The sequence below is a fragment of the Lepus europaeus genome, chromosome 8, assembly GCF_033115175.1.
Source record: "Lepus europaeus isolate LE1 chromosome 8, mLepTim1.pri, whole genome shotgun sequence".
NCBI classification, from domain to species: Eukaryota; Metazoa; Chordata; class Mammalia; order Lagomorpha; family Leporidae; genus Lepus; species Lepus europaeus.
Window position 1 is genome coordinate 77,697,742 of NC_084834.1, and position 22,012 is coordinate 77,719,753.

The 22,012-nt window shown below is 38.5% G+C and overlaps 1 protein-coding gene and 1 pseudogene across 2 annotated transcripts in view; one reads left to right on the top strand and one right to left on the bottom strand.

Annotated features, from left to right (window-relative positions):
• The window catches only part of DNAJB14 (DnaJ heat shock protein family (Hsp40) member B14), a 52,606-nt gene that overhangs the window by 24,730 nt on the left and 5,864 nt on the right, over window positions 1-22,012 (top strand). For both annotated transcript variants that reach the window (XM_062199821.1, XM_062199822.1), the window contains 4 exons: window positions 5,804-5,949; window positions 18,492-18,677; window positions 20,689-20,780; window positions 21,583-21,692. In XM_062199821.1, the coding sequence (XP_062055805.1) occupies window positions 5,804-5,949; window positions 18,492-18,677; window positions 20,689-20,780; window positions 21,583-21,692 (534 nt within the window). The remainder of the gene's footprint in view (window positions 1-5,803; window positions 5,950-18,491; window positions 18,678-20,688; window positions 20,781-21,582; window positions 21,693-22,012) is intronic.
• LOC133765593 (small ribosomal subunit protein eS12-like) lies at window positions 8,253-8,631 on the bottom strand (annotated as a pseudogene).

Here is a 22,012-nt window from a genome sequence, read left to right on the forward strand (position 1 = left end):
TATGGAAGAATCCATCTTTTAAAGTCTAAGTCACAAAACTTCTTTCCAAAAATTTTTAAATAAAACATTATTTCGTTCTTTTGATACAATTTACCTTAAGTAGTGATAGTGCAAGAATTATCTTGTTTTCTTTATATATAATTAGGAGAATTTTATGGGAGAAAATTGAGTATAATAACTTTCACTGTTAGGTTTATATTAAGGAGAGGGTTTTTTTCTATTTATATCCTATTTTCAAGGCTATGTCTATATATGCAAACAACATAATTTCCTCTCCTTTGATGTTTTTCTTACTCTGGTTATTCTAATTCTTTTTTTTTTTTTTTAAGATTTCTTTGAAAGTCAGAGTTACACAGAGAGAGAAATAGAGATGGAGAGAGAGGGAGGGAGGGAAGGAGGGCGAGCAAGAGAGAGCGAGCTCCTCCATCCGCTGGTCCACTCCCCAACTGGCCACAGCAGCCAGAGCTGTGCTGATCCGAAGCCAGGAGCTAGGAGCCTCTTCTGGGTCTCCCACGCAGGTGCAGGGGCACAAGGACTTGGCCCATCTTCTTTTTTTTTTTTTTTTTTTTTTTAAGATTTATTTTTTATTTATTTGAAAGACAGAGTTACAGAAAGAGGCAGAGAGAGAGAGAGAAGTCTTCTATCCACTGGTTCACTCCCCAGATGGCCGCAACAGCTGGAGCTGCGCCAATCCAAAGCCAAGAGCCAGGAGCTTCTTCTGGGTCTCCCACATAGGTGCAGGGGCCCAAGGACTTGGGCCATCTTCTGTTGCTTTCCCAGGCCATAGCAGAGAGCTGGATTGGAAGAGGAGCAGCCTGGACTAGAACCGGCACCCAAATGGGATGCTGACACTGCAAGAGGCGGCTTAACCCACTATGCCACAGCACCGACCCTTATTCTATTTCTTGTTCTAGTTTTAATTCCTGATACACTTCTACATAAGGCAGAAGAATTAGGTAGAGTTGAAAAATCATGATCTAGATTTTAATAATCTATCTTACCTATAATTCTATAGGTAAGAAAAGATTTTCTGGAAATAAAATGATACTTTGATTATGAAACACTAGTGAAAAAGACTGTTTTTCTTCCTGATAAGGAAGCTGTAAATGATAGTGCCCTCCTTAGAGAAAGTAAAATTTAAAGATTAAGAACTCTGAAAGGTGATTAATGAAATAATTTTATAGCATGGATAATTAATGGATAATTTTATAGCATAGTCAAGTCACTCGAGAAGAATGAGGTGGGCCTTATGGTGTATCTGGTTAGTTTCTCTTTGGATACCTGCATCCCATATTGGAGTGCTGGGTCCAATCACTACTACTCCATGCTTCCTGCTGATGCACCTGGGAGACATCAGGTGATGGCCCAAGTACTTAGGTTCCTGCACCCACATTGGAAACTGGGATGAAACTCCTGGCTCCTGGCTTCAGCCTGGCTCAGTCCTGGCTATTGGGGCCATTTAGGGGGTAAACCAGTGGATGGAAGACTTCTTTCTCTCTGCCTCTGCATGTCCCTCTCTGTAACTCTGTCTTTCGTGTAAATAAATAAATTATATATATATTTGATATATATTTGAAAGTTTTAGAAAATAGGAATCTCCTATGTCTGATGTTATTATGTTTTTTTTTTTTTTTTAAATCCTTATTTCCCCATTTCCCCTATGCTAACTTTGAATGAAAAAGAGTAGTCCAAAGTGGTGTGGTAGATATAAGGAAGGAAGGAACAGCAATAATATCTCTTTGTTTTAGTATTTGTGTGTGTGTTTGTATGTGTGTGTATGTATTTCTCCAATGCCTGGAGGATCTAGCTTTAGGCAGGGAGACATCTTGAGAATGGAACAATGAAAGGTGGTAGTGAGCATGGATGGTACCTTATATGTAATCAGAGTTGGACAGATGGAGACCTAAAATATTGAGGGAATTTCTGTCTGCTGGCTTCTATTTTTTCTGTGAAATTGGAGATGGAATTGGTTTCTGAGAGAAGAAAAGAGATAATGTTGAAAGCTTAAGGAGAGTGTTGAAAGTATGTGATATTTGCACAGGGAAAAGCAAACAGAATGGGAAAATTACTGATTTAGCATTGAGAACTCAGCCACAGCTGAAATTCTGAATTCTTTATGGATAGAGCAATTACCAGAATATACTTGTAATAAAGGTTGATTCTGTGGTCAATAATTTTATTATATCCTTTTTATTAAGTAAATGTAATTTATTTTCCTTTGGGGACTAAATATGATTGGGGCATTCTTAAAGAATCCCTTAGTTATTCAAAATACATAGGCCATTACCTTACATAAAGAGTTGCTTAGCTGAATCATGTAGCATAACTTGTTAGTTATGTTAGCCTTTACAACTCTTGGTTTAGAAAAGGCAGAAATCATCAGCAAACACTTATGTGCTGCATGTTTTTGTATTTTGTTTTACCTATACACAGGGGACTTTGCTGAAAAAAGCCATATTATTTTGTTGGTTAGCACGATTATGCAAACAAGTTGCTCAGTGACAATTTGGCTCAATGGGGAGAAGTCATGCAATAGTATTGCATCCATTGCATAAGTAAGAGCCAGCTTACAGTAAGACTAAGGAAGAGTGTGTATTTTGCTAACTAATATTCTGTGAAACTAAGTACTATTGTCTTGAGTTGAAACACATAAAAAATAATTGACAAGAGGTTGTCAGTGATATATTTAAATCTTTTAATCTACTATTGAAAAAAGCACCATCTTATAGTTAAAAATGTAAGTGATCAGTGTGAAATCCTTGTCTGAGCTATCGTATTTATCCATTAGGAACACTTCTGTGTAATTGTTAAGTTGTTTGTATTATAGGAATTTTAATTTAAGATATGATTTATGTTCCAGGTCTTTAAATGAAAAAAAAAAAATTGTTACACTTGTGTAAGATAATCCTATGTCTCAATAATAAATATTCCATTAAATACCAATTAAATTTGAACTATTTAAATAATCAGGTATAGCACATGAAAAGAGAATTGAAAGAGGACCTTCCTCTCCTACCCACTATGTTTTCATGCAAATAAAAGAAGATATAGAGGTTAGAGCAGACAAACTTTTCCATTGCTGAGCACCTGGGAAAAGCATAGGAAGATGGCTTCAGTGCTTGGGCCCCTGCATTCACATGTGAGACCCAGAAGAAGCTTCTGGCTCCTGGCTTCCATGTGGCCCAGCCCTGGCCATTGTGGCCATTTGGGTGGTGAAACAGCAGATGGAAGATCTTTTTCTTTGTCTCTCCTTCTCTCTCTGTAAGTCTGCCTTTCAAATAAATAAGATAAGTCTTTAAAAAAGATGCTTTATCTGGATCAACAAAGATGCTATTTTTAGAAAAGAAGATTTATTTACTTATTTGAAAGGTAGAATTACAGAAGGAGAGGGAGGGGGAGATATAACGCATGTAAGAGAAATATTTTCCATCAGCTGCTGGTTCACTCTCTAAATGGCTGCAATGGCTGTTGAGGCTGGGCCAGGCCAGAGCCAGGAGCCAGAAACTTCTTCTGGGTCTCCTACGTGGATAGCAGGGGCACAAGTACTTGGGCCAGTTTTTTTAACCACTCAAAGGCTTGGTTAAGTAACAATAATATCTAAATAATATCTACCTAATGAAGTGTAAACAAGATACTTCGTTTAAAATGATCAGCATAGTACAGTTCTATACTTCTGTATGTAGAATCACTAGGACCAGATGTAGTTTAGAATTCAGAATGCTTCATATTTTATTTATTTTCATTTTATTTGAAATTCAGAGAAACTGAGAAAGATCTTCATCTACTGGTTTACTCCCTTCATGCCCAAAACAACCAAGGGCTTTGCCGTGCCAAAGCCAGAAACCCAGAACCGCATTCAGGTCTCCCACAAGGATGGCAGGGCCTCAGGTACTTGAGCCGTCATCCCCTGTCTCCCAGCATGCACATTCTCAGGAGGCTGCGTCAGAAGCAGAATAGCCAGGTCTCACACCAGGCACTGTGATATGGGATGCAGGCATCCCAAGTAGTGACTGCGACACCAAACTCTTGCCCCTTAGTTTTTCGTTTCTTTATTTATATATTTAAAATGCCTCATACTTTAGGTATTAGAATATATTATACATTTTATAACCTCTTAGCAGGGTTTGGTGCAGCAGCCCATAACTATAATAGTGGAATTTCTACAGCAAAACGTACAAAAAAACTGATATGGGAGAAATGAAGACTGTGGTAGCTTCACATTTGTTCAGGTCAAATTTTGCCTCTAAAAGAGTTCAAGACAGATTTCTTTCAGATGCGTTAGTTATAGAATAGCTTATGATCTATGGATATTAAATCACGGACACAGGGTGTGGCCCTGTGCCTAGCACACTGTAGTTCTATAAATGTGCCTTCCCCTTTTTTTTCTTATCATGTAGTTTCTAAACGTACCTAGGAGAGTGAGTCTTATAAAGGCAGGTATTGTTCTCTGTTTTACTGATGTATCTCAGGTGCCTAGAACACTGGGCATAGTTAAGGTTCAGTGAACATTACTGACTAAGTAAAGGAAATGTCTTATTTTTTAAATAAAATTGTCTTTGTGTCGATATTTTTAAATATCTAAAATAAAAATAAATCTAGAAATAATTATTACTACAAAGGCTCATTTAATAGGTCTTTGTTGATGTAATCGTAAGAACATTTCTGTAAGCTTACATGATGCCTCTCTTTTTTTCCCTACAACTCATACGAGTGATGAATGCTTTCATCATAAAAGGAGTGCTAAGATTCTTTCACTCCAAAAACAGTACTAGAAACCTATTATAGACCAAGCACTGTGACAGCTAATAGTAAAAACAAAATCAGTAGTAAAAACAAAATCAGTCTTTCTCTCTCTCTAAGACTTTTGTCAGTCTTCGCATTTCCTTTCTGCCAGTGACCATTTATACCTTCAGTCATTTTATCTGTTACCCACCTGTGTCATCAAGTCACCTGTTCCCAGAAAACATCTAAAATCAGAAATACTCTGGAAAATGTTGACAGTGTACCACCGCTTTTGTGAAGCCAGATTAATAGGTGATACAAGAATGGTGACACTGAAAACTACTGAATGTTCTCTGCTGCATTCAGAGTATTCTTTTCCATCCCTAGTACTTTAAAGAGTCCAGGCTTCACTCTCTATTAACTTTACAGTATAAACCATGTAAATAACCTTTAAGAGTGTGTTCATACAAAATTAGGTACAGCAGACATTTTTCAGTGTCATGTTATATTTTATTATGAGATTTTTACCTTTTTAGAGAGTGATACCTGTAAATTCTCTTTAGCATAAATGGGCTGAAGTAACTTAGATTGACATTTAAGTCACAGGCTGTTGCAGTTGTGTTATATGTTCTAAACAGTTATTTCGGTACTTGCTTAGATCCACAGTATTCCAGAGTTTTTGGTATATCATGCATATTCATTCTTAAATGTGAGAAACTTTTGAGGAGTTTTAGCATTTCTTAATGCACATAAGAGTAGGGTAAAGTTGTTCTTTCCCTTTCATTGGAGTTGTACTCCGTCCTTCATCTGCTGTGGACTTTGCATCACTTCTCTGTGGTTGTGGTAAGTTGTACCAAGGACAGTCTCATGGGCTCCTCTCCTTAGACTGGGAAAAGATTGGAGGAATGATCCATGGCCCAAAAAGAAAATGGACAGACTTACCCTTAAAGGGATAAGCTGTTACTAGATTTGAGAAAATAGTCCAGATAAGTTTTATACTATTCTAGTAAATTAATAATTAGAAATATTACGTGATGATTTTCCTTGAAATTTACATTATAACACATTCTCTTATTCACAGTATAAACAAATGTAAAAATTACTATGAAGTACTTGGAGTTACGAAAGATGCTGGTGATGAAGATTTGAAAAAAGCTTATAGAAAACTTGCCTTGAAATTTCATCCAGACAAAAACCATGCACCTGGAGCAACGGATGCCTTTAAAAGTAAAGTAAAATCTTCTAAAGCAATGTTTCTAAACTCTTTTAGAATTTACTGTGTTTCAGCTTATTCTTTTTTTTTTGCAAGATTTATTTATTTGGAACTCATAGTAACAGAGAGAGAGGGAGAGACAAAGAGAGAGAGCGAGAGATATCTTCCATTTGCTGGTTCACTCCCCAGATAGTTAAAATGGCTGGGTTTGGGCCAGGCCGAAACCGGGAGCTAGGAGCTTCTTCCAGGTCTCCCACAGGTGGCAGGGACCCAGACACTTGGGCCATCTTCTGCTGCCTTTCCCAGGCCACTAGCAGGCCTGATGGGAAGTGGATTAGCTGGTGGCTTTACCATATGGGATGCCAGTATCATGGGTGGCAGCTTTACTCACTATGCCTCAATGCCTGCCCCTGAATTCTGCCTTTGGACTGGAACATTTAGAAACCATCATTAACAGCAAAACTCCTTAAGTCTTCATTATTAACTTGTTATACTCAGAGCCAGACAGTTGCAGCAAAGGTGACATGCCAGCTTTGACCCAATCCTAAGTAACTTTTCTAGGTACCCACACATGCATTGTAGTTTATGATAAGTAGGGTGATGATTTTACATGCACAGCTAGTGTATTTTGCCATCTGGTTTTAAAGGAACTAAAAGCCAAGTAGAGTTTTTGTGACTTTTTAAGACACTAGAGACCTTCTAGAATTGGGATTTTAGAATAGCTGTCTCCACAGTGTTTTTATGTTTTTATCAAACCTAGTCAGTTTTTTAGTTCTTTATGTGTAGTCATAACTAATGTGATTTTTTTTGAAAAAAATTACTATCTTTCCTTTTGTCTGCTATTCATTTTTATTTTTTCTCAACATTCTTCTACTTTTTTGCCAATTTAATAAATAAATGTCAGAGAACTGATTTTCTTTGTTCATGTTTTGTTGTATGCCACTTATTTGTAATAGTTAACTTTTCTATTTGTAGTAAAATGCTTAAACTGGTAGTTTGTTCTTGTGGATTTGGTATTCATAGGACCAGTATTAAATGTTTATAGTAAAATGCTGAGATTAAGATGTGGGAGTATTGATTTTTTAAATATTTTGGAAAGATACATGACTTTCATAAAAATAGTGTTAAAATTGTTTTTAAGGCCGGCGCCATGGCTCAATAGGCTAATCCTCCGCCTAGCGGCGCCGGCACACTGGGTTCTAGTCCCAGTCGAGGTGCCGGATTCTGTCCTGGTTGCCCCTCTTCCAGGCCAGCTCTCTGCTGTGGCCCGGGAGTGCAGTGGAGGATGGCCCAGGTGCTTGGCCCTGCACCCCATGGGAGACCAGGAGAAGCACCTGGCTCCTGCGTTCGGATCAGCGCGGTGCGCCGGCCGTGGTGGCCATTGGAAGGTGAACCAACAGCAAAGGAAGACCTTTCTCTCTGTCTCTCTCTCACTGTCCACTCTGCCTGTAAAAAGAAAAAAAAATTGTTTTTAAAACAATTTTATTTCTAGAAGAAAGTCACCAAAGAAAATACATTTGGAATTTATTAATATATTGCAATAAAAGCAGCTGTCAAAGGGGTGCTGGTAAAAGTAAAATATCACTGCGTCAGTAACAGTGTTTTTAATTGTTTCTTAAATTAAAAATGGCATCTTGAAAATAAAAAAAAAGTTACTTCATTCAAAAACACTAACTTATAAAACACATTTCTGTAAGTTCATTACCTGAAGAATGTATCCAGAAAACAGTGCAATTATTTTCTGTCTTCCAAATGATACATTCCATTATGAAACAAAAATAACACAGATAATAGCACTTAGCTTAATTTCTAATTCAGTGTACAAAAGTTGGACATTTCTGATAGGTTTTCAAGTAGAATTAATATCTGTTTAATTTGTTTTTGTTTGTTTTTTTGCTTTTGTTTTTCTTTTTTCTTTTTTGACAGGCAGAGTGGACAGTGAGAGAGAGAGACAGAGAGAAAGGTCTTCCTTTTCCCGTTGGTTCACCCTCCAATGGCTGCCGTGGCCAGCGCACCACGCTGACCTGAAGGCAGGAGCCAGGTGCTTCTCCTGGTCTCCTATGGGGTGCAGGGCCCAAGCACCTGGGCCATCCTCCACTGCACTCCCTGGCCACAGCAGAGAGCTGGCCTGGAAGAGGGGCAACGGGGACAGAATCCAGCACCCCGACCGGGACTAGAACCTGGTGTGCCAGTGCTGCAAGGCAGAGGATTAGCCTATTGAGCCGCAGCGCCGGCCTTAATTTGTTTTGTTGCTGGAGCCTAATTTCTTTGTGTCTATGTGTGTGTGCACCAACTTTTTCTTTGTTCATTTCTTGAAATATTTTAAATATTCTTCTATGACATCCTTGGCTAGCGATTCTTTGCCATAGTCCTTAACTTCTACACAGCTACAATGAGTCACTGTAGAGGATTTCTCCTCTCAGTTATACAGAGGACTGCCCATTCCCCAAGTCTTTTGTTGTCATCAACCTTAATAGGTTGATTCGGTGTTCAGTACAGAGGGCCTCCACCAACTTGACATACATAGGCTCATCACAGATGCAAGCACACAAACATGGACTTGGTGCTTGCCTAAAGCTCTGGTAGCTTCATGAATTCCACGTGCTGGGGCATGTGGACAGGTCGGTCTTCAGTACCTCTTGTAAAGCAGTATTAATGTCCATTACACTTCCAGCAGCAGTGCCTTCCGCAGCCATGGCAGTGGGTTATGGGTGAAGCCAAATCTTGTGTGCACCCGGGCCTCCGCCTTCCAATGACTTGGTGGTGGCAGGGAAAGAGTGGGGCCTAATTTCTACAAGGAATTTTAAATGCCCATAAATACAAAATGCTTTTCACATATGCAGTCACAGATTACCAGGAAAAGTTAATTGAAATCTTTTATTAGGCCTGTTTCACTAAAAGTTAAAAGTTCCTACTATGAGTTAAAAGCTCCCTCGCCCCCTCTCCCACCGTGAGGAAGCTTGCTGTAGAGAAGGAGAACCCCATGGGCCAATGCCCAGATTTTCTGGGGAAGACAAAATGTGAGGTTCAGTTTGTTGGTGAAGTGAAAAATAGCTCCTCATCTTTGCACTCTGCTCTGGGAACAGGCCAGGGGAAAATGGGTTTACATCCGCATTCAGTGTATATAGTTCTTCTATAGAATCTCTACCTTGAAATCTTAATATCTTTGCCATAGTCCTTAACTTCTACACAACTGCAACCAACCATTTTATGGGGTTTCTCCTCTTGGTCAGTTTTACAGAGGCCTGTAAATATCTTGTATCTTAAAATTCTTGGTATTATAAAAATGTTTTTAAAATTTTTGGACGTGGGTTGTATGCGTGTTTGTGATCTGCTTAGATGATTTCATTATTCTTCATTATTGTGAAGAATGTTAAACTACTTTTCTTCCGCTTCTCTATTGTTGTCATGTTAGTATTATTGCCTTGGAATAGCACTAGGTGTATATACCTGTATTTCTACACCACTTTGAAGACATGAGCTACATAATTGTCACACTGGGAAGCCAGCCAGACCCTTAAAGGTGGTTGCATTTTGCTATGGTATATTGCTGTGCTTCGCAAAACTAGAATCTTAGTGTTTACCAACATGCTGGGAGGTGATTTATCTCTAGGGGTGAAGCTCAGATTATTCCATATCTAAGAGTTTATCTGTAAATCAGAATGCCAATTCATTAGTCCCTAAGAGGATCAGAATATGGGAAATTGGTTGATGAATCAGTTTTAAACTGGATAGAAACTGCATGGAAAACCCAACTTGTAATCCATAGATACTTTGTTAATTCAAAAATATTGTAGCTAATGTCATCATATAGAAATGGCAAGTTTCATTCCTTTAGCACTCAGAATCTTTTTATTACCTTCTGAATCATCTTATTTTTAACCAGTAGATCTTAATTTCTCTTTTTGGAATACTAAGCTATTTATCTACAAGCCAAGACAGTATTTTTTATAGAAAAAGTTGAAGTATAGATAAATTAATTGTTCTATACTTACTGAACATTTTTAACAGAAAATGGAAACCACTTTATTTTCTCCAGGAATAGAAAAAGTAGAGATAATTGATTTAGGGAATTAAATTAGAGATGTTTTCATTTGTATGTTTTGTAAAGGTTTAAAAATAAATGATTGCTCTTAAGGAGAGTGGCTGTTTTGTCTTTCCAGCTAGGATTGTAAGTTTCCCAAAGCAGGGAATATTTTATTTATATTTAGAGTGACTTGTACAACCTGTGTAAACACAATTTTAAGAAAAATAATCTGATGAAATAGATCCCCTTCCTTCTCTATGACATTGATGTCTACATAATCTTTAAGGACTCCCATGGATTTCAGAGACTGTTTGAGTAATAACAGTGTGTATTTAAATGTACATGAATATAATAACAGGAAGGTATAGCTGTGTATTTGTTTGCTTGCTAAATAATAATCGATCAGGTGCTACTGCTTGTGTTAGGCCTGGTGATTCAATATTAGCAACTGGAATTTATCCCTGAGAACAAAGAAGTTAAACCTACCCTTTGGGCTAGTTTTTGTAGAGAAATATATAGTGAGAAAATATGAGATACCCTTTTCCTCAAAGAATTTATGATTCATAAAGGGAATACAAGTCTCACACAGGACATTTGCAGTATGTTATTCCTAACATTTGATGGGCATTTTATACTTTTCCATTATTGTTTGCTTGTTTAATTCTTTTAAAAGTCTTGTGAAGTAGTCAGGGGACAAGTATCATCCTAATTTTACAATACAAAAATTGAGACTCAGAGAGATTGATTTACCCAGGATTTCCCAGAGGACTGACGATAATTAAATACCAAAACAGAATACAGAAAAAATCAGAAAGATGAAGTAACATTACGATGAGTAATTGGGGATGCCTTCATATAATAGGTGCAAATTAAGAGTTTTCTCAAGAGATGAATATGATATAAGAAGAGGGAGGATGGCAAAAACTTGAAAGTGAGAGTGAGGCAGGTGATTTAAAAGTCAGTGAAGACTTTCACTTTCAGGCAGCTCAAATAAAGACACTTTTCTCTGTTTCTCCTACCAAGTAAATCTGAAAATGCTGAACATTATATATAAAGCAAATAAACATGGGAAGGCTCTGAAAGATGGAAAAAATTAGAAAAGGCCGTGAGTTGCTTGGTTTTTGTATTTTTGTTTTTTGACTCATACATGTCAGATTGGGTGCTGCAGGAAAAGGCAACCACAAAGCACCAGTGGGCATAGACAGAAAAGCCACAAGAAAACCCTGGTGCCTCTAGCCACATGACTGGCAAAGGAACAGCCTAAAAATAATGGGAAAATGATAGCCACTCTGCTAAAGCCAAGTGACTGTAGAGAAAACTTGCCCCACCCCAGCCCATGTCAACAAAGGCTGAGTTGGAGGGCTAGACTACCACGTTCTCCATGCTATAATGAGATGTTCTAACCTCTCTTCTATGAGTTAAGGAGCTTGGATTTTCATTCATGCCTGGTGGTAAGAAAGGGTCTCTCCTGTCTTCTCCTCCTACTCTTCCTCATGGTGTCAGTGGGGCTCACAGGGGAGCCTGGGCTTCCGTCTTCACCTGGTAGTAAGAAGGCAGCCATTCTCTGATCCTCTGAAGTGATGTCAAAGAGGGCCCAGAAGAGAGTTAGGACTTTCACTACCATTCATAGGTAACACACTCCGGTCTTCTCAGTATCAGTGAGTCACATGGTGATTGGTTCCGAGGCATCCCTTGTCCTCCTAGCCAGAAACACTGAAGTGGTGACCTGATAAGGAGTGGGAACTCTAGCTCCGCCCAGCAGTAGTGGGAACCCTCCCTCCATTGGTGTCATCAGAGGCCCAAGGAGGAGCTCTGGACAACTGCTCCTGCCTGGGAATGATGAGGTGCTGTACCCCCAACTCTGCTGGAGTGGTGCTAGAAGAAGACGATTAAAAGCCGGAGCTCATAGATAGTGAACAAAATGACCAGGCTTTGTTTGAGAGTCAATTGACCTTCCCAGAACTAGGAAAACCTCAAGCTGAGTAAAAAAGTTGATCATAGATGCTCAATGAATATGGCAGAGAAGTTAGAATTGCCTATCATATTTTATTTAAAGATATATTTTATTTATTTGAAAGGCAAAGTTAGAGAGAGAGAGGGAGAAATCTAATATCTGCTGGTTCACTACCCAAATGGCTACAATGTCCTAAAGCCAGGAGCCGGGAACTCCATCCACATCTTCTACCTGGGTAGAAACTTATGGGCCATCATCCACTGCTTTCCCAGATGGATTAGCAGGGAACTGGGACAGAAGTGACAGCCAGGATTTGAACCAGCTCATTTGGGATGCCAGCATCAGAGGTGGAGCTTCACCTGCCATACCACAACACTAGCCCCTGTTTATTTATTTTAAAGGCAAAATGACAGAGAGAGATGGAGGGATTGAGATCTTTCATCTGCTGTTACTTCTCATGCTCAGGCCAAAGCCAGGACCCAGGAACTTCATCTGGGCCTCCCATGTGGGTAATGAGAACCCAAGTCCTTGGCCTATCATCCGTTGGCTCCCAGGCTCTGTTTCAGGATGCTGGATCACAAGCACCATGTGGCTGGGACTCAAACTGAATGGACACTCTGATAAGGGATGCAGGCATCCCAGGCAGTGGCTTAATCCTCTGTGCCACCGTTGTTCCCTGGCAAGATTTTTTTTTTTTTTAAATTTATTTATTTGAGAGGTAGAGTTACGGGCAAAGAGAGAGAAGGAGAGACATAGAGAAAGGTCTTCCATCCGCTGATTCACTCCCCCAAATGGCAGCAACAGCCGTTGCTAGGCTGATCCAAAGCCAGGAGCCAGGAGCTTCTTCCAAGTCTCCCAAGTGGGTTCAGGGCCCAATCACTTGGGCCGTTGCTGCCCCAGCCATAACAGAGAACTGGATCGTAAGAGGAGCAGCCAGGACACAAACTGGCACCCATATGGGTTGCCAGCACCACAGTGGAGGCTTAACCTGCTGTGTGTGCCACAGTGCTGGCCCTCCTGGCAAGATTTTAAAGTGACCATCATATAAGTGTTTCAAGGAGCAGATACAAACATTCTTGAAACAAAGAATCTCAGCAAAGAAATAGAAATCAAAAAAATAAAATTTATAAAGAACAAAATGGAAATTTTACAACTCAAAAATATAAAGCTGAAATAAAACTATCAATGAATGGAATAAACTAGATGTAAGACAGAGGAAAGACTTGGTGAGCTAGAAAATAGAAAAATAGGGTCCGGCACTGTGATGTAGCAGGTAAAGCCGGCACCAGCAGTGCCGGCATCCCATATGGGTGCCAGTTCTAGTCCCAGCTGCTCCACTTCCGATCCAGCTCTCTGCTATGGCCTGGGAAAGCAGCAGAAGATGGCCCAAGACCTTGGGTCCCTGCAACCACGTGGGAGACCAGGAAGAAGCTCCTGGCTCCTGGCTCCAGATCAGCGCAATTCCAGCCGGTGTGGCCAATTGGGGAGTGAACCAACAGATGGAAGACCTCTCTCTCTGCCTCTCCTTTTGTCTGTGTAACTCTGACTTTCAAATAAAATAAATAAATCTTTTTTTTTTTTTTTAAAGAAAGAAAATAGAAAAATAACTTCAGAGACACGGGATTATAACAGAAGATCTAACATTTAGGTTAGTGGAGTTTTGGAAGGAGGGGAGATATAGGGCAGAGCTGAAAAAGTACTCAAAAACTAAAGATAGAAAATTCCCCGAATTTGACAAAAGATAAAAGCCCATAGATTTGAGAAGCTGAATGAGCCCCAAGCAGATAAACCCACAGAAACCTATATCAACATACATCACAGTCAAACTTCGAAAAACAAAATACAAAGACTAAGTCCTGAAAGCAGCAAAAAGAAAAATGACACTGTGCCTGTAAGGAAGAAACAGTTCTAATGGCAGAATTTTTCACTTCAGAAGCCACGGAAGCCAGAAGAAAGTGGCTTATTGTTCAAGTACAGAAATCAAATGAGCTGTCAGGGGCCAGCGTTGTGGTACAGCAGTGGATGTGCTGCTGGCATCCTGTATCTAGTGCCCGTTAGAGTTCCAGCTGCTCCACTCGCCATGTATCTCCCTGCCAATGTACCTGGGAAGGCCACAGATGATGGTCCAAGTGCTTGGTCCCCCGCCATCCACATGAGTTACCGGATGGAGCTCTTGACTTCAGCCTGGCCCCCAACCCTGGCTGTTGTGGCCATTTGGGGATTGAACCAGCAGCTGGACAATTCTCTTTTTCTCTGTCTCTCCTCTCTGTTTCTCTGCCTTTCAAATAAATAAATGAATTAATTAGAGAAAAACAATAAAGGATATCTCAAGTGACAATACTCTATTAAGCAAAAATACCCTCCTGGAGTGAAGACATTTTGAGCTGAAAAAAAAATAAGAAAAAGCAGACATACACTAAAAGCACAGCTAAAGGAAGTTCTGTAAACAAAATGTAGTGATAAAAGAAGGACTTTTGAAATACCAAGAGGCAAGAAAGTATGTGGTGCTGTGGTCTAGTTTGAATACCTCCACAATTTGGATGTTGAAACCTAATCACCAACACAATGGTATTAAATGAGGTAGAATCTTTGGAAGGTGATTCCACACTGTAAAGACCCAGCAGCTACAAGGCATCATCTGTGAAGCAGAAAGCAGGCCTTCACCAGCCATTGAATCTCTGATACCTTGATGCCAGCCTCTAGAACGATCAGAAGTAAATTCCTGTTTATAGGCTACTCAGTTTATGTTTTAATCTGAATGGACTAAGATCTGTGTTAAATAAGAGCATGGATAAATATTTATTTACAAATAAATAAATATGCTTTGCCTCTTGACTTTCTAAGTTATATTTCATATTTGAAGCCAATAATTTATGACATTGTCTGAGAGAGCTCTAAATGTACATAGAGAAAATATGTAAGGATATGGAGGATAATGGGAAGTAAAAGGAGATATAAATTCTGCACTTAACTTGAGCTAGTAAAATAACACCAGCAGGCTGGGATAGTATCTGGAACAATCACTAAACATATATTCAAAGAATATACTCAGAAAGCACTATAGATGAGTCAAAATTGAATTCTAAAAAAATCATCCAAATAAGTCACAGGAAGTTGAGAAAAAAAAATCAGTAAACAGAGAAAACATTGACATATTCCTTAATTTACCAATGATTACCTTAAATATAAATGATCAAAATACTTAAAAGGCAGATTGGCAGAGTGAACTGAAAAAAGCATGATTTCCTTATGTTGTCTTTAAGAATATAACTTCATTGATAACATAGCTAAAAGTAAAAGGGTTACCAAAAGATATATTCAACAAATATTAACCAAAAGAAAGCAAGAGTTGCTTTATTAATATTAAAGTAGACTTTAGAGTAAACCATTTTCAGAGTGGTGTGTATATGGGTCAATCTGCCAAGAAGACATAATGATATAAATGTGTATAGCAAAATCTGATAAAACTGGAAAGAGAAATAGATAAATTCACTGTTAGAGACTTCATCTCTCTGTCAGAAGTTGGTAGAATAGACAAATAGAAGATCAGCAAGAATATAGAAGAACTAAATACCTCCATCACCCAACAAAGTATAATCAATATTTATAAAATACTCCAACCATAGAAGACAACAAATTCTTTTCAAGTGTTCATAGAACATACAAGGTAGAGTACATTCTCTGCCATAAAGTAAACCACCTCCACTCATTTAAAATGCCTAAATCATATGAATGTATTTTCTCAGCACAGTGAAACAAAGTAGAAGTAATAGAAAGGTAATAAGGAAAATGTCTGATTACTTGGAAACTGAAAAACACATTTCTAAATAATCCATGTGTCAAAGAGGAAGTCTGAAAAGAAATTTTAAATGCATATAAATGATAATATAACATGCCAAAATTTTTAAAGAACAGAGAAAACAATTCTGAGGGGACACCTAACCCTGAATGACATATGAGAAAAAAGGAATAGTTTCAGATCAAATGTCGGTTTCCACCTCACAAACTTAGGTAAAGAAAAGTAAAGAAACCAAAGCAAGCTAGAGAAAGGAGAAATCAATAAAGTTGAAAACAAAATAACAGTAGTAGAAATCAGTAAAACAAAGTTGTTTCCATAAATAAAACTGACAAAATGACTATTATCAGAAATAGTATCAGAAGTAAGAATATCACTATATGGGGTTGGCACTGTGGTAGAGCAGGTTAAGTCACCACCTGCATGCCAACATCCCATATAGATGCCAGTTAAGTCCCGGCTGCTCCATTTCTAATCCAGATCCCTACTAATGGTCCTGGGAAAGCAGTGGAAGATGACCCAAGTTCTTGGGCCCCTCCCACCCACATGGGAAACCCAGAAGCAGCTCCTGGCTACTGGCCCATGTGACCGTTTGGGGAGTGAACCAGCAGATGGAAGATCTTTTTCTATATCTCTCTCTCTGTAACTCTGCATTTCAAATAAATAAATAAATCTTTAAAAAATACATCAGTATAGAAATAATTACAGAAAACTTCCCTAATTTGGAAAAAGAAAGGGACGTCCAAGTACAGGAAACACATAGAATTCCTAATAGACGTGACCAGAAAAGATCTTCACCATGACACATTGTAGTCAAACTCTCCACAGTAAAACAAACAAAAAAAGATTCTAAAATGTACACGAGGGAAATGCCAGATTATTTTCAGAGGATCCCCAATTAGACTCACAGCTGTCTTCTCATCAGAAACCCTACAGGCTAGGAGAGAATGGAGAGAGGTATATTCCAAGTCTTAAGGGAAAAAAACTGTCAACTCAGAATCCTGTACCCTGCAAAGCTCTCATTTATGAATGAAGGTGAAAAAGGACCTTCCATAACAAACAGAAATTGAAAGAATTTGTCACCACCTGAGCAGCCCTGCAAAAGATGCTTAAGGATGTGTATACACAGAAACCCAGAAACATGATCACCACTATGAAAGAAGGTAAAGGAAGGAAATCTCCCAGTAAAAGACAAAGGAAATCCAAAGTAAACAATAGGAATATTTATTTTAAAATGGCAAGGCCAAGTCGTTAGTTATCAATAGTCACTTTGAATGTAAATGGCCTTAACTCTCCAGTTAAAAGATACAGACTGGCTCAATGGCACAGTGGATAAAGCCAGGGCTGTGGCATAATGGATAAAGCCACTGTGTGCAGTTCCAGCATCCCATATGAACACCGGTTCAAGTCCTGGCTGCTCTACTTTTGGTCTAGCTGTCTGCTAATGTGCCTGGGAAAGCAGTGGAAGATGGCCCAAGTACTTGGGCCCCTGCACCCACATGGGAGACTGGAATGAAGCTCATCGCACTTGGCCTAGGCCTGGCTGTTGAGGTCATTTGGGGAGTGAACCAGTGGATGGAAGATATCTCTTTCCTCTGCTCCTTCTTCTATAACTTTGCCTTTCAAATAAATAAATAAATCTTTAAAAAATAATAAAAATAAGGTATTGGATGCAGAGCCTGCCAATTAAGAGACAATATAGGTGGTACATACTGGGGCCGGCATTGTGGTGCAGCAGGTTAAGCTGCCACCTGTGATCCTGGCATGTCGTATGAGTGCTGGTTTGAGTCCCAGTTGCTCCATTTACCACCCAGCTCCCTGCCAATGCTCCTGGGAAAGCAGCAGCAGATGTCTCAAGTGCTTGGGTCCCTGCCATCCATGCGTGAAGTTCCAGGCTTCTGGCTTTGGCCTGGCCCAGCCTTACACTGGAGCCATTTAGGGAGTGAACCAGCAGATGGAAGATTTCTTACTCTTTCTCTGTCTTTTGCTCTCTGTAACTCTGCCTTTCAAACTTAATCTTTTTAAAAAATGGTAGATACTTTTTCTCTTTCTCACTGTCTAACTCTGCCTGTCAAAAAAGAAAAAAAAGGAAAAAAAATGATAGATACTGCTGCTGTTACTTATTTGAATGGCCTTGACAAATGACTAGATTGGGGTACTCAAAACGAAAGAGGTAAGATTTTAGGGAATGCAACACAATATTAAGAAAAGTTAGGGGACAGCGCTGTGGCTGTGGCTCAGGGGGTTAACGCCCTGACCTGAAGCATCGGCATCCCATATGGGAGCCAGTTTAAGACCTGGCTGCTCCACTTCCAATCCAGCTCTCTGCTTTGGCCTGGGAGGGCAGCAGAGGATGGCCCAAGTCCTTGGGCCCCTGCACCTGCATGGGAGACCCGGAAGATGCTCCTGGCTCCTGGCTCCTGGCTCCTGGCTTTGGATTGGCACAGCTCCGGCTGTTGCGGCCAATTGGGAAGTGAACCATCGGATGGAAGACTTCTCTCTCTCTCTCTGCCTCTCCTCTCTCTGTGTAACTCTGACTTTTAAATAAGTAAATCTTAAAAAAAAAAAAAGTTAGTCATTTATTTCCAGGGAAATAAGGAGATTTGCCTGTCTAATATTAAACATTGAGAAATAATATGTGTAATTGCAGACTATGTATATATTTAAAAGAATTATTGTTATAATTTCAATTTTTTAACATTACGGTGTCTTTTATATGGTTCAATGCTTTATAATATAAAAACTTTTGTTTACCAACTTTTACTTATTACTTTTTCAGAGATTGGAAATGCTTACGCTGTTTTAAGCAATCCAGAAAAGCGAAAACAGTATGACCTCACAGGCAATGAAGAACAAGCTTGTAATCATCAAAACAATGGCAGATTTAATTTTCACAGAGGCTGTGAAGCAGACATAACTCCAGAGGACTTGTTTAATATATTTTTTGGTGGTGGATTTCCTTCAGGTACTTCAGTGTTAATTATCAGTATTATATTTTATGAAGCTAGAGGTTCTTTCCTCCTGTTGGGCTGTTTAGACATTAATCTACCTTCCCTGCATTTCTTGTGGAGTTAATGATTCTGTGATTTTTTTTTTATGACCATAGAAAATGTTAGGGCTATTACTTTGACCATAGCTTGCCTTTTTCCTGAAACATATTTTAATAAAAAATAAAAATACAGATATTCTTTGTATAAAGAAAGATCACATAAGCAGGGAATCCAGTGACAATTTCTTAAGTAAGTGCTGTTATAAATACTGGAGTGTCCTCTTCCTTGGATGACTATTTCTCTTTGGTTCTATGGGGATCTTTGTAGATATTTTACTTGTAGCATTATAGATGATTGATTTGAATTTATGTGGAGGTCTTCCTCTATATTTCCACTGAAATAGTAAAAGGCTGATTGATAGGTTATCTATAAAGTGTTTTTATTTATCTATGTTAAGGTAGAAGGAATTAACTGAACTAGGCTATGGTCTTCCTCTGTATTTCCACTGAAATAGTAAAAAGGCTGATTGATAGGTTATCTATAAAGTGTTTTTATTTATCTATGTTAAGGTAGAAGGAATTAACTGAACTAGGCTATCAAAGTAAAATAAAAATTGAATTGGTACTGGTAAATGAATAGACCTTATAGTACCAACATAAGTAGTATTGAACTCTATTTAAATTTTCTGTTAGGTTTTTTGTGTAGAAATTAGTTTTCTTTGAGTTTTTCTTTGAGCTGGCGCCGCGGCTCACTAGGCTAATCCTCTGCCTGCGGCACCGGCACCCCGGGTTCTAGTCCCGGTCGGGGCCGGCACCCCGGGTTCTAGTCCCGGTCAGGGCGCTGGATTCTGTCCCTGTTGCTCCTCTTCCAGTCCAGCTCTCTGCTGTGGCCCAGGAAGGCAGTGGAGGATGGCCCAAGTGCTTGGGCCCTGCACCTGCCTGGGAGACCAGGAAGAAGCACCTGGTTCCTGGCTTCGGATCGGCGCAGCACGCTGGCCGTGGCGGCCATTGGGGGATGCACCAATGGAAGGAAGACCTTTCTCTCTGTCTCTCTCTCTCTCACTGTCTAACTCTGCCTGTCAAAAAAAAAAGAGAGAGTAGGTACTGTAAGGTAGTTACAATTATAGGTCCAGCCTTATTTATAGCATTTATTTGTTATATGGAATTAAACATGTCATTCAAAAATTAAAGAGAATTGTTATGAACATGGTAATGCAATTTGACATTGGAACCCCTTTCTGATTGTTAGTGAGAAAGATTGTTTTCATTAATAAGATATTTATGCAAAGTACCCTTAAAGAAGGGAGGATGTATAAATATGAATTAGTTAAATAATAACCTGTGTTCTGGTCTATTGGCATACATAATTATCTCTCACAGAAAAATTATTAAAGCTAGTAATTTTTATGAAAATGTAGTAGTTATAGTTAGAAAACTTTCAGGCAATAGTGAGTTTTCTGCTAATAGGTGATTTACATTTATTTTTTCTAGTTATAATATAGTTTATCAGTGGTAGCCATTCTGATTGGTCATATTATTTGAAAACAACTGGAATGTCCACCAGCAAGAAAATATTTGAATACACTGTGATCTACCTATCCTATATTATGTACTAGTTTCTAAAAAGTGAACTGGAGTACTATCTTTTGATTTATAGAGATGTTTGTGATTCACTGATAAATGTCAAAGGCAAAGTTTCAGAATAAGGATCCAAGGTTTGTAACAACAAGGACAACAGAAGTCCTCTACATGTGCTGTGTCAGTGAGGAACTTTAACTCAAGTTTTCATAAAGAAGAAACCTCTATCTTACTTTACAAAAGGCAAAGTCTGGGAAGAAACCCTTCAGTTAGAAGACAAGAGGGCAGTGAACAATCAGTACTCAAACATGCATTACTTAAGTAATTTTTTTAAAAAAATGTAAAATAAAGTGTAATTTTTCTGAATATAATTGTTATCCCTACTTTAACCTTGCTTTTAATCTTCTAGGTAGTGTACATTCATTTTCAAATGGACGAGCTGGTTATAGCCATCAACATCAGCATCGACACAGTAGACGTGAAAGAGAAGAGCGAGGAGATGTATGTTTATGACATGATTAGAAGTCACAAAATGGCAAATTTCAGCTCAGGAAAAGCTATTAGAACTGTCTAAAAATAGAGCAAGTTATTTTAAGAAATAATGAGTTTTCTTTTACCAGAGGCATTCAATAGAGACCAGAAAATCCCGTAGGGGTGTGATAAGGATGGGCACAGAGGTCAGGGTTGGGAGGTGATTGGGCAGTATGACCGCTACAGATTTGGTATTCTGTGTTTCTAATGAAGATACACCTGTGCTGTGCATGTTTTGACAGTAAATTTTTTACTGTTGGCCCTATAGAAATTAGAATTAATACTCTGGAAAACTTAAATTGGAAATAACTTTCCTTGTTCTACTACAGTTATACCTAATTGCCTATAGCAGTTAAATTACATGAAGTAGAAAGGTAAATGGAAAGAACACTAGACTAGAAATTAAAAGGCCTGGGCTCCTGCTCTGCCACTCATCAGCTCCCATCTTCTACCCTCAGAGCCAAGGTAAAAATAGTTTTGCAACCTGCAGCATATTGATAAGTCACTATGTGTGTATGAGAAAGAGAGACGAGACTGCATCTATAAAACAAGATCACAGTACACCAGTGATTTCAAACCAGAAACTGGTGATGCCTGGAAGGTTGTATTTTTAAGAATAACCCCAGGAGATTAGTATAATCAGGCAGATTTGAAAGCAGTGAAATTGGTGATTTTAAATGTCATTTCTTCCTCCAAAAATGCATGACAACTGTTGGATTATTGACAACAACAGTTAGTTTACAATTTGTTATTCTTTGATGATTTTTTATAGGGAGGTTTTTCTGTGTTTATCCAGCTGATGCCCATAATTGTATTGATCCTCGTGTCATTATTAAGCCAATTGATGATCTCTAATCCTCCTTATTCCTTATATCCCAGAACGTAAGTAGTTAAAGTGAAATTTTATGAAAATAAATTGTTGCTGTTTGTTATCTAACTTCATTAAGGGCTTTATGTTCTTTTCAGCTTTTAGATGCCAAATTTATTACTACAAGTATACCAAATTAAAAAAATTGCTTTCTAATTTTTAAAATAGCTATTTAGGTGATAAATTTGTATTATGCTGGTTTAAATTTCTGTTCTATGGATAAAGACAGGAGTTAAATATTAATTAAATTGATAAAAATTTTATGTGGTAGATAATGTTGACATTAAAGATAAAAAGTACTTTAAAGACAAAAATTCTTTAAAGACGAAAGAAG